Source organism: Strigops habroptila, chromosome 1 (genome assembly GCF_004027225.2).
Source record: "Strigops habroptila isolate Jane chromosome 1, bStrHab1.2.pri, whole genome shotgun sequence".
In the NCBI taxonomy this organism is placed as follows: domain Eukaryota; kingdom Metazoa; phylum Chordata; class Aves; order Psittaciformes; family Psittacidae; genus Strigops; species Strigops habroptila.
This window is the reverse complement of record NC_044277.2, coordinates 98,320,997-98,338,707: the sequence shown is the minus strand read 5'-3', so window position 1 is coordinate 98,338,707 and position 17,711 is coordinate 98,320,997. Positions and strand designations below refer to the sequence as shown.

General features: G+C 46.9%; 1 protein-coding gene across 3 annotated transcripts in view; it reads left to right on the top strand.

Annotated features, from left to right (window-relative positions):
• The first annotated feature begins 8,131 nt into the window (after positions 1-8,131).
• The window catches only part of PTH1R (parathyroid hormone 1 receptor), a 121,552-nt gene continuing 111,972 nt past the window's right edge, over positions 8,132-17,711 (top strand). For all 3 annotated transcript variants that reach the window (XR_003992183.1, XM_030491617.1, XM_030491604.1), the window contains exon 1: positions 8,132-8,611. Coding sequence is in view for 2 of the 3 variants with exons in the window: in XM_030491617.1 (XP_030347477.1) it covers positions 8,537-8,611 (75 nt within the window). In the remaining variant the exon portion in view is untranslated. The remainder of the gene's footprint in view (positions 8,612-17,711) is intronic.

The following is a 17,711-nucleotide window of genomic DNA, read 5'->3' as shown; positions in this document are numbered from 1 at the left end:
AACTGTGATGAGCAGCAGGGAGGGTAACTACATGTGAAATCCAATGTAAAACCTCTCAACTTGCATCGCTATTTTGAAAGATGGAGCTGGTAAATCAAAGAAGACTCTCCCTAGGAAGGAAATAAAAGAGAACAAGCCAGAAGTGGCATTGGTTGCTGTTCTGCAAAGCAGATAAAACCATGGTGAATGACCTGAAAGGCAAATCAGTAGCTGGCATGGGGAAAACCTCACTTGGGAAAGAGATAAGTTGCAGTGCCTACCCCATTCCTTCTTGTGCTCACGTACCCATCAGGTTTTTTTCCATAGCAGAAGGGTGAAGAAGTAGAGCAGGCAGTGCTGAATGCTGATGACTTCTGCCCAGCTCAAAGACTGAGGGGCTGACACAAAACAGTGCAAGTTACAGCTGCGTTTCCCAGTCCTACCCTTGCTTCAGAGCCCAATACTCCGATCTCCATCCTTCCCATGTCCATCTGGGCTCATAGCACCAGATCAGGTCAGGCCCACAGCAAGGAGGGCAACAGAAGGAGAGTAAGAGAAGAGCCCAGGATGCTTTGCAGAGTCTATCTGTCCCACCTTCAGTTCAACAAAGGCTGGCATTTTCAGGGCTGCTTAGAAGAGGGGCTGGAAGACAGTCAACCACATCCCCTTGCTATTCCAAAAATGCAACTAAATGGAAACCAATCCCATTGCTTAGGAAGGTGGTCCATGCACACCTTCAGTCTTGTTTCATGGAATTGCTTGGAAAAGCTCAAAAAGGGCTGAATCAAACCAGTTTCATAATGAAAAATAGAAGAGTACAGCTTGCTTTCAGCTGAAAGTCACTGCCTAAAGCCACTGGCTACTGTCTCTGCTGCTGGTTTCTTTGGTAGCCCAACTCTTAATTCATCCAGCTTGCCTAAGATAGAAAATGCCTCTGGATCTGACTGTTGACAGGGGAGATCTCTTCACCTCCAGTACTCCTTTGTCTGCTTTAAAGCAAGCCCTCAACCCCACGTCTCATCTCCCTCTTCTCCCAAACCAGAGTTTTAGCCCTGTGATCTTCCTACTGCTACACTTTCCACATCTTCTCATGCAGGGCAACCAATCCCATAGAGATGACTCACCGCCACCTACCCAGACCAGAACCCAAAGCCACCTACCCAGATCCAGAAACCTCCTCTCTCATCACTCCAACTGTTGATGGCTGTATGCACCACTTCCCATGTCTGGCCCAATTTCTATATGTACACAGGTAGAGGTACCCTGCTGACTGGAGATACTCAAGGTCTTGGCTGTACATTTCCAATTGGAAGGATTTACGACTGAGAATAAAGGCCATAGGTGAAGTCAACATAGATGACTCATCCCATGAATTGCAGGTTGATCAGACATTCATCCCATCTCATGGTCCTGAATACAGCACATAAACCTTTTAGCATGTTTGAAGGCGCTGGGTAATAGCTCAGGAATGGACACAAGCCTAAGAGAAGATGGACGTGGCTGCTATAGCACCTTGTAAACCATTACCACAGAATGTTGTAAGAGGTGTCCAGGATCTTTAGTCCACCTCTGACTACAGATCACAAGCAGTCCTGCATTCTCCTACCTAGAGAGATAAAAAGCCTCTGCAGAGAAAAGTAGCTACTTTTTAAAATTTATCTTTAGATTTCTCCTATAAATATAAAAACCTTTTTTTGACCAAGATTAATATTTTTGCTTAAGTTGATTTCCTACTACATGGAAACAGGGAAGCAGAAGGAATTAAAACAAAACAGAAAACTGCTGAAAACCAAAATATTGTTCTAGGAAGTGTTTTAACAATTCAGACTGTCACCTCCAGTTCTTCATGAGGATTCATTGGCAGGCTGCATGAGAAAAACAAGCATATTTTCCCTGTCCCATTACTCTCTTGCAGGGCAGTCCTGTTCCTTGAGTGCTAAATGCTGATGAAGAAAGTCAGAGCAAGTACCAGAAGGCAAATGATAGCTTATAAAATAAAAAAGGGGTTGGTTTTATTACATTTTGGGTGATTAACCAATAGTTGATTCAAAGAAAGGACAGGGAGAATGTAATCTGCCATCCCTGGAAGCCTTGACACCAAGATGGGTTGGCTTTCTGGAGAATATCTCCCAGGGAAAACCCACTTTGAAGCTGACATTGCTGCTGACTGAAAGGTTGTGAGTGGAGCAGTAGGAGAGAGCAGGGCAGAAACCCACTTATGTCTAACAGCCTACCTGCCCACCTACTGGACAAAAATGCCCCAAACTTGTCTCACTTCACCCGACTGCATCGCTCCCACTGGTGATAATGATGGGCAAATGCACACCTGGTCTGGTGCTAGGCCAAATATCACATATTCAGCAGAAACTGCTAGATAAAAAAATCCAACCTTTCTTCAGTTCAGCTAATTGGGTCTGTGTTTTGTCTGGAGCTACTGAGTGAGAACATCTCTAATAGTGTTTTCAGTGTGTTGTGGCAGCTCTCAGGTGTCACCATTCTTGAGTCCGTCTCCACAAACTCATTTCTGACAACTTCCTCTATACCACCCCTTTTCTCACATCTCCTCACTGATGATGTGGAAGCCGCTGTCCCCCTGAAAGGCAACTTCAACTGAGACACTGATTTTGGCACTGAATATCCAGCCTTGCCCTTCCTTTCCCACAAGGCAGACCTTCAGGCAAGACTAGCCAAGGCACAAGGAGCATGAGATTTGAAGTAAGACAGTCTCATCCAGGTCACAGAGGCATTTGACAGCAAGGATGCAGAGGTCCTGATCACCACTGGCAACACCAATATGGGCTGTTTACTACAGTAACACTGCACCAAGGCTAAACTGAGGCACCATGAACTAAACCATGGAGGGACTCATGACCCTCAGGACCCTCATATGTATTTTAATTTTGCTTTGACAGAGATTTTCACCTTGGATTTTGTTCATAAGACCCAGGGCAGATGCTTCCCTAAAGACCCAGTAAAGAAGCCATCACACACCTCTTTCACAGACGTCACAGCCAAGAGTTACAACTTCAGCCTTGTGCAAACAGCACCAGGTGTGAAGTATCAGGCCTTGGTTTTACTGCTCTTCTCTGCTCACATTGAAAGAAAGCAGTGACATCAAAACTCTCTTCTTTGCAATGCATACAAAATATACAGCAAATATGGCCAGAAATCCATGATGGCTGTTTTGCTCAATGCACAAACCTAATTTAGCCAAAGTTCCTTCTTGTATATTTTGACCTTGACTTTGCCAACAAAACATGAGCAATAGCCAGGAGGAAACAGGGCAGGAAAGGCCATCTTACCCTCTGCAGCACTTGGTCATTGGACCTGCTTCTTACACAATGAGGGATTTTTGCAGTGTTGCTGCCAGCACCAGCCATGTCAGACCTTTCCCTTCCCAGCCAATGGCTTTGGTTGACGTAAGTCGTGATGTTTTGCTGAACCTGAGTGACCCAGGAGAGAAAGGGCAGGAGGCTTTTTATCCAGGATGGGATTCCAGCTCCTGCAAAAGGGAAGTGTTCACCCAGCTGGGAACAAAACAATCCAAGGAGAGAGGTTTATTATTAGGCTGTGTAAAAGTTAGCTACAAAATAAAGCCAATTCCCAATAGCAATCATTTCTGGCAAAAACCTTAGCCCATTTAAACTGGGCACTTTTTTCGGGGGGGTGGGTGTTTGCTGTTTTACATCAGTAGAAGGATCTAAACACTTGAGGAGGTTTGTTGTAAGAAGTTGGAGAAACTAATTTCAATCCGTGCCGTCCCCAAGGGTCTCCTTAAAATAGCAACATTACAAAGGCTTCTTTCAGCACTGCATTCCTTCTTGGTTCAATATATACACATCCATGAATGCAAAGCCATCCATGATGAAAACCATGAAAGAAAACCAAAACAAAATTTAGTTATCCAAACTACCTTCGCCTTAGTGAGAAAGAAGCCTGGGACCTTATTACAGTTTTCCAATATCCAAACAGGACCTACAAGAAATCTGGAGGGGGACTTTTTACAAAGGCATGTAGTGTCAGGACAAGGGGCAATGGCTTTAAGCTGACAGAGGGGAGATGTAGAGGAGACCTTTAGGATTAAGTTCTTCCCTGTGAGGGTGGCGAGGCCCTGGCACAGGTTGCCCAGAGAAGCTGTGGCTGCCCCATCCCTGGCAGTGTTCAAGGCCAGGTTGGATGGGGCTTGGAGAAACCTGGTCTAGTGGAAGGTGTCCCTGCTCATGGCAGAAGGTTGGAACCAGATGATCTTACAGGTCCCTTCCAACCCAAACCATCCTATGATTCTATGACTGATCTGCTAAGGAGAATGGAGTCATCTAGTGGGAAGATGCAGGGACCTCACATACTTGCATGCATCATCCCAAACAAAAGCAGGCATCTGGACATGCAGAATACATAATCTTGCCCTCAAAAGCCTGTAGAGAGAGGAAGGATCCTCTTGTAACCAGGGCAGAGAGAATACACAGTGTTTGGGGATGGTGGGTGTTGAGAAAATAATTTTCCTGGAGCACCTGCTCAAAAAATAAATTACGGCAGTAGAGCTGTTTCTTGTCTGACCTTGTATAAATCAAAATTTCCAAGGACATTAAGGCCTAAAACTGTAGGGCCCAATTCTCTGCACTCTTCATGAGTCAGACAGTCCCTTTTTATGTAGTGAAAAGACTTGAGAGTTTGTTTTAGCATATGTGAATGGTGAAGATGCTCACAAGTCCACCTCTGGTACTGGGAGTCCCTGGACATGATTTACCATGACTTTAGAGGACACCTGTATGAACCACCAGTATAGTCCTGCTCTTCAGCTGTGTCTTGCACTCCTGCTCTACCCAGAGGATAGAGAAGAAGGTGATGAGTGGAACAGGGTGGCATTCAGGAGATGCCAGGAGACTTCTCCGGTGGATCTGACATCATTCACAGCAGTGGCAAAAATCTATGAGTGATGCTGAGCTGTGAACTAAGCTCTAATTCTTACAGCTGTATCTGAGTAAGGGATGGGGGTGTGGGGTAGTACCTTGTTCATCCTCACTTGTGCCTTGCATCAAGTGGTCGGGAGGAGGGCTACACTTACTGCTTAAGGAAACCCACCTGTAGACCTGGCTGCAGTGCCATCCCTCAGAAGAATAGCTCTGGCCCTCGCACCTCCCATCCTCCCAGAAGGGAATAGGCAGGGAGAAATGAATCATACCCTGACTGCTGTACCTGGCAGGGGGCTGTCTTTGGAACTAGGGAGTCCTGAGGCGTGAGTTTATTTTGCTTGTGGATAAAGGGAATGTGGGAAAACATCTCTCATATTCTTTGTGACCATGAGAGCAAGACGTGGCCAGAGTCAGATTTCTCCGCCGTGCTTCTTAGGCAAGCTTTAAACAGAAAAATTTCCTGTTGTGCAGCTTCAGCAGTTCGGTAGGATCTGCCTTTAATCATTAAGTTATTCAACACCAGCCCTGAGGCATCCCTGGTCCAGTCCCATACCCCATACATGGGGGATCAGATAGAGACAGGGGACCAAAGTCTGAATGTGGCCATCCCCTAAACCTTATCACCACCTCCTCCTCCTGGTAGCAGCAGGAGGTGAGGGCTTTTTAATATACAAGGCTTTCGCTTGCTTCTCCCCTCTCTCCAAGAGAAAAAACAGCCAGGGAGCTGCAATGGGGCCCCTGAAACTTTGCAGTGGATTTTTTTTTTCTTCCTTCTCAGAATGACTATAGAGCCCTGAGTACATATTTGCTCAGTCCACCCCACACTTAAGCACACAGAGGGCTCCCACGGGGACAGGGGCTCTCCCCCCATTCCCTTGCTCAAGCTGGGCATAGTAGGCTGACATGAGCCATACCCCAAGAAACAAACCCCAGAAAAGCTGGAAATACTTGCCTGGAGATTCCCTAAGGAACCCCTCTCAAACTGCCACACATCCCCTACCCGTTCTTGAGCCCCTCTCCCCAGTAAGTATCTTTGTAATATATTCTGTGCTGCAAGAGCTTGAAAAACAGATTCGGGAGGTGAGAATGGGATGGGGTGAGGATGGCTTTATTGCTTTTAAGTCCCACTCCTCCAGCATCCCACTCCCCATCTCCCCCCTACCTATCTCTCCCTTTCCCCTCTCGCCCCTCTCTCCATCTCCATCTCCCCCCTCTCTGCATCCTCTCCCTAACTGAAGGCCCGTGTCCCCCGCCAGCCGGAGGCAAGGAGGTGGGAAGAGCAATGGGCTGGGGGGGGGTGCAGGACGGATCCCGTGCTTCCCAGTTCGGGCACCACCAACCAATGGAAGCCCTGCCGGGGGGGGGGTGTTACACCGGCCCCGCTCCTCCCGCAACCTGGGAGACCCGCCGGGGCTGGCGGGGAGAGACAGAGGAGGAGGAGGAAGAGGTGGAGGAAAAGATTGCATCAAGAGCAGAACATTCCCCCCCCCACACCCCCCCTTACAGGAAGCCCTACTCTACCTTCGCCTTGGAAAGAGCCCCTTTTCATAAAATTAGCTGAAGGCACCTATTCACAGCCATGGAGCTGTGAGGGGAAAAAAAAAAAAAAAGGAAAAAGAAAAAAAAAAAAGAAGCAAGCAACAAACCAACTGTAGAGTTTGGGTGTTGTTTTTTTTTTCTTTTTTTTTTTCCTCTGCTCCAAAAAATAAGGCAGAAATGCGCACAGCTCCACTCTGCGAAAACTTGATGTTTTTACCGTCTGCTCTCTGATAGATCAAGAGAGGAGGTTGGCGCGCTTTTTTCTTTATTATTACTTTTTCTTTCTTTTCCCTTCCTTGCCTACGTTCAGCTCCTGTAAATAACCGCTGCTTCTGCACGGAAAGGTGGGGGGGGGGGGGGGGAAGGAAAATAAAAGAAAAAAGGGAGGAAAAAAAAAGGAGGGGGGGAGGGCGAAAAAGGATAAAGGAAGGGAAAAAAAAATAAGGGGGAGAGGGAGGGAGGAAAAAAGAAAAATACCACCACGGCTCGATTTCCAAAGTTCCCCAAGGAGCCAGCCCGGAGCGCAGAGCCCCGTGTCCGCCTGCGTGTGTGTTTGCCCGCGTGTTGCATCCTTGTGATTTCCAGCCCCCTCCCCTCCTCGGTTCTCCTCCCACGTCGAAAAAATGACAAGGGGATGGTTGCTGGAGCTTGCTTTCGGCTCTTAAACAAAACCGCCGGCAGCTTGGCTTTGGGGAGATTGGGGGGGCTTTATGTGCATATATAAATCTTTTTTTTTCTTTCTTCCTAGTTTTATGAATGAAACCGCCCGGTTTAGCTGGGAGTAACATCCCTGCCCTGAAACTCCTCAAAACTGGTGAAATCCAGGCGGGTAGCGGCGGAGGAGGGGGGAGGCAGCGGAGCGGCGGCTCCCCCGGGTACTAGGGGGGCTCGGCCGCGACGCTATCCCCGCCCCGTGCGGCCCCGAGCGATCCCCGGGAGTCTGCGAGCTCCTCTGATAGGCTTCTGGGGGCTTGTCCTGGGCATGGGACGGAGGACTCTGCTCGCGCGGGTGCGCGAGTAGAAAAGAGATATATAGATATATATATACAACACAATAATAATAATAAAACAAAACCCGAGGATTTCAGAACATTTAGCGGAGTAAGTGAAAAGCGCTTCTGCCGCGGGAAGAAAAAAAAAAATCTAAAATAAACTACTTAAAGGGGGTGGCGAAGAAGGGGGAGCGATCTTTCAGCTCCATGCTTTCATGCCGTACTCAATCGGCTTTTTGAAACTGCAGATCCTTTGAGACAGAGAGGGAGAGAGAAGCGAAAAAAAAATCCCTATTCGTAACTAAAACACACTGCAACCTGGAAGGCTGGCAGAATAAACCTATTGTGGAGCTGAAACGCGCCGGGATATGCAAGGAAAAATCCCCCAGAGTACCACTGTTTGCGAAAAGGTAATTGCTAAGTGAAAATATTTCCAAGTTTTCGCTTTTTTTAACTTTCGACTTTGCCATTTGTTTGCATGCCGAAAAGAGAAGGCGAAAGGAAAAAAAAAAAAAAAAGCTCTTTCCCCTCCACACACACCCCCAAACCCCTCTGAAACTAAAAGATAAAATTACTGAATCTAAAAATAAAGCCGTGGTTAAAAGCCTCCCCCACCCTCTCCAATCTCCCACCCCTTCCACCCCTTTCTCGCCTTCTCCCTCCCTCCCTCTCTCTCCCTCTTTCTGTGTGTTTGCGTTTGACAAAGAAATTATTTGAACTTCCCACTGCCTCATAAAAAGGAAACAGAAGAGCAGTTTTGACATATGGATGTGATTTTTTCTGCTACGAGGCAGATGCACACGGAAAACAAACAGCACCAGGGGCTGCAGCTCTGAAGGGAGCGAAGTTGCTCTGCTTCACATGGGCTCCTCGGCTGCGTTTCGGGAGCTGCCCAGATCTCCAGCCATGAGAAAAAGAAGCAAAAGACCGGGGTTTCTTGTCATGTGCCTTTCTGGCTAAAACTGTGGAAACAAACAAACAATCAAACAACACACAAATTCTGGAAGGGGGGGCGGGAGGGAAGGAGAAGGAGAAATCATCTGCAACGCTGGAAGACCTCTCGTCCTCTTACTTCCCTGAGCAAGCTTGGATGCTGGAAGCAGCCTCTTGGATATGGGATCATATCTGGTTTATCACAGTCTGGGTTTGATCCTCTGCTGCTCCGTCTTGAGTTCAGTCTACGCTCTGGTGAGTCCCTCAGTCTTTTCCCTTCATATTCTTGAACGATCTTGCACGGCTGTTTCCTTGATGAGTAAGTTACTGTATCAAGGGTTTAGAAGCAGAGTGCTGGGTTTGCTTTTTTATTTTTTTTCAACCCTGTGGCTTATTTCGCTGGCAGATAGTGTGTGCAGTTGGTCTCAGAGTTGCTGCACCAGATTAAATTAAAATGTCTGTGCTTCCCAAAGAGTTTGAATCACTTTTAAACCACTCTGGACAGGAACGCGTGCAGTTTGACAGGAGGCTGGGGAAAGCATTTGGGGGATCATTTAAAAGACACCTATGGGTAAAGGGCAACTTTTCCTTTTTTTTTTTATTTTTATTTTTCTCCTTTTTTTTTTTTTTTTTTTAATCCACCACCCCTCCCCAAGACAACAAATTCAATTTTAATTCAATCTTCTTAATCTCCGCGAAACAGTGCCTCCCTCTCTAGGATTAAATTTGGGGAGAACCTTAGAGTGCAGGGCTTGCAGACAGTACACTCAGGAGCCTGAAAATAGTATTAACCCTTTGCTGCTTGTCATTGTTTTCACCTGTTCCTGCACACACCAGGAGAGAATATTTTTCCAGAGGTAGCAAACGGCTGAAGTCTGTCAAAAACACCTTGATGCTGGCAGTGGGGAATGGGCTAAGAGCTACAGACCCCCTCTGCAGCCCAAAGTGGCCTCCAAAGCACTTCTGCAGAAGTGAAGGGAAATGTCATAGGGAATTGGCCACCAGACACTAACTCACGGATGGGCATGCTGCTCTGACACGTGCTTTCCTTGCTTTCTGCGTCCCTGGAATCACCACTGTTGTTATCGTTTCTCAGTGCCTTCTGGTGTAGGAAAGGGCATGACCACCACCTAAAGCGGTGTCTGCTTTCCACGAGGGATGGGCATGTGTTTGGAAGGGAGTAGGCTCACCCTGACCCTGGCTCCAGCCAAGTCCTCCCTGACCCTCCAGGATTCATCACCCTGGGCCCTGTTCCCTGGGTTTGAGACCTGGTGCAGGGCTGGTAGGGAGGGTATTTCCCCCACAGACCCAGCATCGTGCTGGAGGGAAACGTCTCACCGATAAATGAGAAGAAACAGCCTCTCGGAAAACAACCATTGTTGCAGTCCATCTTTGTCTTGCTCTGTTTCTAAGCACACATAAACCTTTCAAAACCCAAAGAAAATTGGGGAAACTGGGAGGACCACTTGTAGATTTGTTCAGGTTTTAGTGACGGTGGAGATTTCTCCCCTATTCTGAGTGGGATTAACATCTCTGCAACCACATCTGACTTCAGGGATGTATCATGGCAGGGTAGGTCCTGTAGCACCTGCTACCTCCACCTCCACAGCCCTGCTGCTGCTGAAGGCAGCACCAAAATTCCTACTGGATTTGGTATCTCTGTTGGTACCAGTGAAAATCAGATTCATGAAACAGACAGGTTAGAGCTCGGCAAACTTTAGGAAACAGAATAGACAGGTGAGGCTTCAGAGTGCATCTCCAGTCCCATTCCCGGTTTACTCCCCTATCCCAGTACCTCCGAGAAGGTGCCAGGGAACAGCCAGAGAACCAAGAATTAGCCGTCTCATGTTCCCAGTGGGTATTTTATTTTTGACACTCCCCTCACAATAGACACTTTCAGATCACAAGCGATTTGCTCAGCAGCACTGGTAGGCGACTGGCTCACAGCTAAGCGTGCCCAGTGCACCAGCTGAGGGCAAGCTGGACATGGGCATAGGTCTGGAATAGAACCATAGAAATCACAGTAGGGTAAGAAAGCAGAGAACTTCACTGGGAAGGCTAGGCAAGAAATGCACAAGAGTATTTGGTCTTTTGCATTTCCAAAAGTCTGATACCCCCCTGTACTGATTTAGAGTCCTGCCACAAGAAACCCCATTCAGCTTAATAAGGCCCAGGCTGAAGTGCATGTTTCAGATACTTTCCATGCTTTTCAAACTCACTACTGACAGCTAAAGGAGTTGCCAGAAGGTTTGAAAAGTTGTCCTGACAATTCAGGGGCTGCTGAGATGATGTGTGTTCCTTCTGGCATCCCCTTAAGCAGAATAAGTAGTTCAGCCCCATGTCACCCCACTGTACACACACTTGTGAGTCAAGGAACAACTTGCAAGGTGCCTAGAGCACTGGTTATTTTTGCTGTAGTTGTTTATTTCCCTAACTCGATTTTTAAATGAACTCTGAAAACACTGAATGATGTTGACTGCATGTTTCAGCGAGGTGATGTCTTGGTAGGTACACTATAAGAAGGGTCATATATATACTTAATATTTGGCTAGCAGGTCTGAGTGTATTTTATGTACTGCTATCAACAGAAGTCACCAAGTGCCTCATTTCTAGAAGCAACAAGCAAAAATCAATGAGAGTAGCTGCAGAAGAATGGGGATGCAGGGGCTTAATTTAGAGACAGGCTCCGTGTTAGCTTTGGGCTAAGCTAAAAGTGGTACCCAATCATTCATTCCCCCAGCAAAGCAAATGAAAGCTCTGTTGTGGGGTTTGAGTCAGGAGGATTTCCGCAGACTGAGGCAGACAACTGCTCAGAGCTTCAGGGCACAATTCATATGTCTGAGGCTAGAAGACTTCAGTCTTGAGAGCCGTGCCCCATTAGGGGTCTTTGCAGCTCGGTCGTTTTGCACTTGAGAGTTGATGATGCCGAGATCGAGCAGAGAATGATGCATCCCAGACCTGAAGCTGTCACTCCTATTATTCCTTTTGTTTGCCAGCAAAGATGATAGTAAAGGCACTTTTCAAAGCAAGAATGCTGAAGCAGGGCTGGGAAATGGTTTCTTTGATTGCTTGTGCCAGTGATACATCACGGAGCAGGACGCTGGCAGCTGAATAACTTCTCCACAGCATGCAGCCTGCATGTCCCTGTATTCACTGTAAACCAGGGTGGGAAAAAATGCTGTGGAAGTGAGTCCTCTCGGAGTTAAAAGTGTCTCTGCGAAAATTGTGCCCCCCTCCATGAGCGTGAGGCCACACAAAATCCATAGGGAGATCAGGATCTCTACCCTGAGTTTCTGAGGGGCAGCTGAGAGGCACAGATAGCTGTCTTTGATGTGGGGTGAAGTACTGGGTGAAGCTCTGCTCTACTCTCACTCCCCAGAGAATTGCCCGCCATCATTTCCCTGTGGATAACATGATTACACCTGCTTAAACAGTGAGGGGAATTTCACCTGTCATTTGAGCGCTTTGAGCCTGAAATCTGGTAGGGTGAAGGGGTAAATCTGGGTTAATTCTGTTATTTGGTCGAAGGGCTGGGGAAGCAAGATTGTCCTGAGCCAGATAGCCCTGTAAACATGGGCTTGAAAATAAAATGTGTGCAAAAGGAGCTTTAACAGTAGGGTTTGACATCATCAGAGCACGGGAGAAGTTAAGATGTAGGCACTACGATTTTAACAGAAAGGTGCTGTCTTGCAGAAAATCCTCCCTGTATCCCAGTCCCACTCCCAGGCTAAACCTCCATGGTTTGCTCTGCTGACGCCTTCGGTTTTCACTTTGTTTCCTTCTATTGCCCGTCTCAGCCTGGCAGCCCCCAACCCAGTTGCCATTAGGGGAGGTATTCTGCATAATAATGAAGACAATGAGGACAGTGATGATGACGATGACGATGATGGTGATGATCATCATCATCATCCACAATTCATCTGCAGAGCCTTGGTTTGGGAAACAGGTATGAGCCTGAGCCGGCTGCAATCTGCTGAGCTCAACACGACGCAGGGGAGCAGATCCATGAGAGATATGAAACAGATAGCAAAAGGGACACTCCTTTACTGTGTGTGGGTCTTGCCTTTCAGTAGCGCTCAGCTCCTTGTAGAAGGTGCTGCGCATTAGGGGGATGCTTTTTGGCAGCAGAACGGTCTCAACGCCTTTCTGTTTGCTGCAGCCTGTGGTTCCCCAGCCCTGGCCCCACTCGGGCTGCTTGTGCAAAGTTGAAGCTTCACTCTAGCTTTACAGAGAAGCGGTAGCACTCCTCCAGAAATTCAAGAGTATCATTAGGGGATTTGGACCCCTTTCTTGCAGACATAACCCAAAGAAAGGACAAGCTCTGGCAGGTCACCTGGAGAAAAGACCCCAGCCCCTATTCCCAAGGGAGCTGCATCCACACCATCACTGGTGTTGGTCTCTGCTAGGAAGGTCCAGCACAAATCAGAAAGTTCACACCAGAGCAATACTTAGGTCACCAACACCAAGACCCCAGTTCTCAGGCAGCAGAGCAGCTGCATTAAGGAGGTGCTGATCAGTGTTTCGTTCTTTGACTTGTTTCTTGTTCCTCTGATCAGACTCACATCTTCATATATTGGGAAAAGGGAAAGATCTGAAGTCGAATAATTTATAGCTGGAAGGGAAAGATAATCATATTCTGATGCAGAATATGTCCCATAATAAAAAGAATAATAGTAATAAAATAATCCTATATAGAGAGCCTGCAAATCCCAACTAGCCGTCTTACTTCATTAACTAAAGACAGGCTCCAAGTGCAAGGAAACAATGTCTGAAATTTTCATTTCTCCACACACACTTGGGAGCATGCCCATCCCTTCCCCGTGTATTTATGAAAGATACCATTTTTGTTATTGTACTTTGGGATTAGCAGATATCCCCAGACTATAAAATACTCAACCACAAAATATAAAGCAAACAAGCCTCTGCGTCAGGGTAATGCATGGGCTGTGATTTCATCCAACGCAAGCCAAAAAAAGTTCAGCTGCTTGGTGGCAAGTCTGACCTGAGCAGGCTAGGTTTGGTGTGAGCTTCTTGCATCAGGAAGAGGAAAAGCAACCGGGCAACTGTGCACACAGGAGTGTCAAGGCTGGAGAAATGAAATCCGAGGTGTGCCTTTCAGGTCCAGGCAGTTGTTGTTTGGTTTCTGGCCTCCTAGAAATAGCCCCGGAGCGGTGCTTTGAGATCAGTGGGATTATTCTGGCTGGGGTGGTGTGTCTGCAGTTCCTGAGAGGGGTACCCCCAGCCCAGACAGCTCAAGCAGAGACAGCTGCTGCCCCTGCCACTGCCACCTTGCACTCCCATGTCCCTTTGAAAAACAATGCTGAGAGGCTGAGAGTCATCCCACAGCTGTGCATCTCATATCATCTCTCTTCCTGGGCTGCATGTACTGATAAGGGACTCTCCTAGGGTGTAAAGATGCTGGCTGGAGTATTTCCCTCTGCTTGGGAAACGAACTGCTCAGCCCCTTGATCAAATTCAGTTGAAATCAGTCCCTGGTTTGTAGTTATTTGGGGCACAGACACCATACTTATCACACAGAAACAACCTCTCCATCGCAGCTATTATGGGCAGCTTCTGACCAAGCAACGTGGGGTAAGGTGGTAAAGCACCTCTCCTGACACTCAGATAAAGGGCTGGGGAAATCCGGCTCCCTGGAGTTGATGGCAGAGCTATGGCTCCAGCTAAACCCTGCAGTCCTTGAATTTTCCTTGTGCCTAAAGACCAAAAGGAAGAAATAGCAGAGCCAGACTATGGTTGCCTCCGATTTAATCCCCTCCCAGGCACCATCCCTCATTACTGCTGAGCAGCTCCATCCTCATTCCACGCTGCTGGGAGAGGGTGATGAAGTCCAGTGTGTATTTACGTGCAACTAGAATGTGCAGCTCTACAACCCCAGGGCTGTCACTGGACGCATCTCAGCCTTCTGAGCTCTGAGCCCTCTGACACTGTCTGGATCAAGACAAGAAGCCAGCAGGGATCCCCCATCCTTTTCAATGGGCTGTTTCTCTGCAAAAGGGCAAGTGTAGAGGGGTTTGTCTGTCTGCTCAGCTCCTGCTGTAACTAAAATTTTAATGTCTCTCAATTAGTAACCATTATATTAAAAAAAAAAAAGTAAATAAAAAAATGCATTCCTTAGGGCAAGTGGTGTTTGAAAGGAAGAACTCAATAGAATCAGTCTATGTTAAAGATTAGACCATATCAAAGATATTTTGCCCCAACATGGAGAATTTGCTTTCTTCAACTGCATCAACAGAGGTCTCGACCCATAAATCTTCAAACTTCAGTGAGTCTTGTGAGAGCTGCTGTACTAAAGATGATCTTTGTGTTGGTGGCAATAAAAAAATTACCCTCAGGGCTGAAACTCAGCTAGCAGAATACCTGTCTTGTTGGACTGATCTTTGCTGTCTTGTGTCATGGAAAGAAAACACTCAAACTCATGCTTGATGTACCTGGCTTGGTATTAATCCCTTTATCTCCAGAGGCCAGGCTGACCCTTGCCAGTGATTAGAGGGGCTCAGTGTTTTAGGGGTTTCCTTTCTCTTTAGAGGCTCAGCTTGGACTGACCTCTAGAAACCTGATTTTCAAGAAAGAAAAATTTTGGACTGACAGCATCCTCTTAACAGGTTGTACTTTGATCCTCCTGTAACACAAATGCCTCTGACAGCATTCAGGTCATGTGTCAGTTGTTGAAATCTTCTGCAAAGCTGGCCTGTCTTTCTGGCTGTGTTGTTTTCCTTTTATCCACCAAAGCAGAAAGTGGGCTTCTCTGCCCCCTTTCCCTGTCACCCCTACAGCATCCCTTGTACAAATCATTTCAGCAGCACAGGGGCTGTGTTCCTGTCTCCCTTCTTCCCTCCTGACCATGTGCACCCTTTCATGAGCCGATTCAACTCACTGAGCTTGCACAAAACTAACGCAAGATAGAAAAAAGAAAATAAATGTAGAAGGTTTGTAGCTGGGTCAGTGAATGGCACAACAAAGGCTTGGATGAATTCCCAAGTCACATGAGGGAGAGATTGGGCTGCGGAAGTAGAGTGAACACAGGAGCAGCCAGCAATGTACATAGGTTTGCCCTGACACAATGGTTGTATAGTCGTATTATGCTGGCACTTTGTATTTAGTAGCGCAGACATCAACAGAGAGACAGCACAGTTGGTACTGACTGACCTGCTTTCTGTTGCTTGCAGGGACAGCGAAATGGTCAAGCCAAACCACTTCCCCTATGTCCAAATCAAGGAAGGTGTTGAGCCAGGCAGGACTAGGCATCCTGCCCTAGCCCACCTCTCTGACCCTATCTAAGTGCAGAACAAATGAACCTTCAAAGTCCGAAGGCGCTTGGTGTCTTTGAGTCTTTCTACCATAATGACCTCAAGTATCAGCTGCCTGTCAGGTAAGGACAGATCATCAAAAGGAGACCTGGCCTTTTGGGAAAGCCCTCCTCCTACATCAGTGTCTGGGGCAAGTGCTGGAGGCAGGAGTTGCTGTCTCAGCATGCAAGGCAGGCTGGTTATCTCATTTTTCACATGGCTGCCCTGTCGCTAATCAGGGTTCCTCGATGTTATCTTTACTTCAGTCTCCCTTCCCCTCTCTTCAAGCATTTCAATGTATTTATCTGCTTGGTCTTGTCACACTGAAAGCAAGAATCGGCCTCAATTGCATCTGTAAAGGCTGGTTTGAAAGTCACTGGGTGCCCTTAGAAAAACTTCTGTCTCCTTCACTGAACTTTGGGACCTAAATAGCTTTTTCCTGTGCATTTTCACAGAAAAGTGAGTGGTTTGCAAAACCTAGCCCATGCCTGTTGTGCTTCAAGGGAGGAGGCACTTTGTAAGGAGCAGGAGATGGTGGGGAGCTACCACCTCTTGGGCACGTAGCAGAGGACAAATATTGAATTAAATGAGACTCAGTGGGGTCTGGGGTCTCTGCCGCTGTTTAGGACTACTAGTAAGTCATTTAATCATCATCTTATTACTTTGATCTATTCATCTGGTTTATATGCCTTGAGCACCCAAGGATTGCAGCATCCCAGAAGAGCCCCAGGCCCATCCCCTACAGCACCAACGGAAATGGTGCTGGTAGCAGACATGTAGTGGGACATTTCTTAGCTCAGGAGGAAAAGAAGGGTATCAGAAGCTGGAAGCACTCTGGCCCTGCTCTGCCGAGGAAGGCTGGGACTCCTGGACCCAGGAGAATCATTTGAATCTCATTTTGTTCACACTTCCCTGTCCTGTGCTGCTCCCCTGCTCCATCTTCCTATTGTGGGGACAGCCTGCTCTGTCATTTCTGTTGCTTTCTTTCACAAGGCTAGGGAGAAAACAACAGTTGTTTTGACCAACCTGGAAGGCACATGATGGTCCCTTCCTATAGGCACATGGAAGCTCACCAAAAGACAAAGTTTGTGCATAAGCTCGCTCACATCCAGACTGTATCACTGCCGTTTCCCTTACCCACAAAACCTGAGAATGGCCTCCAACATGCTTGTGGGGCTGGAGCCTCCTGAGACTGTTCAGTCATAGGAAAACATAGGCTGACCTGTAGAGTAATTAATTTATTGATCTTGAAACACGTCAGACAATGCCTGATCTCTTCTAGGAGCAAATATCCAGTAGCCTCTTCTGGTTTGCAAAGATACAAATGAAATTTCAAAATTCACTGAAAACCACTGGACTGATTTCCATGAACTTCACATACTGTTTCCATCTATCCCACTTTTATTGCCTACATCCCTGCCTTGCTTCAATGTTATCTTGATGTTCTTCTTGACTCCTACATCCCAAACCATTTCTCCTTTCAGACACTGAGCTAAAGTAGCTTTGAGACACCGGCTATGGCGAGTGATTGCAAGGAAATGACCTCTTTCTCCTGGATGCACTCAAAGAACAAGATCAATAAAGCAGCATTACGTAGAGTATCTATTTCATGGTTAGCAATTTCACTCAGGTCAGTAAAAATACAGCAAAAAAGATTAAAATAAAAGAAGGAGGGAGTTGATAATAGATGGGACTGCTAAGAGATGACCAACACATGGAGCTTCAAAAGCTAGAATTGCTGGCTTATCAAGAGCCATCAGCTTAAGAAGCCTTTTAACCTCTCAAAGTTGATATCTCTGAAGTTTTCTCTGAGCTTGTGTTTTCTTCCAGTGCCCTCGAGGTTACACTCACTGAATTGCTTGCTCTAAAATGGCCTTTTCGGTAAGGAGAGGAGACAAAGAATTGAGATTTAGCTCTTTCCATTGACTTTCTGTGTGCTTTCAGCCATTTCTTGCTCTGTATGTGCAGCAAAGGCACAGAGGACTTGTAGGGAGTGCAGAGGAGTCTGCATTTTGGAAACATGTTTTATTCTTATTGTTCTTCGCCGA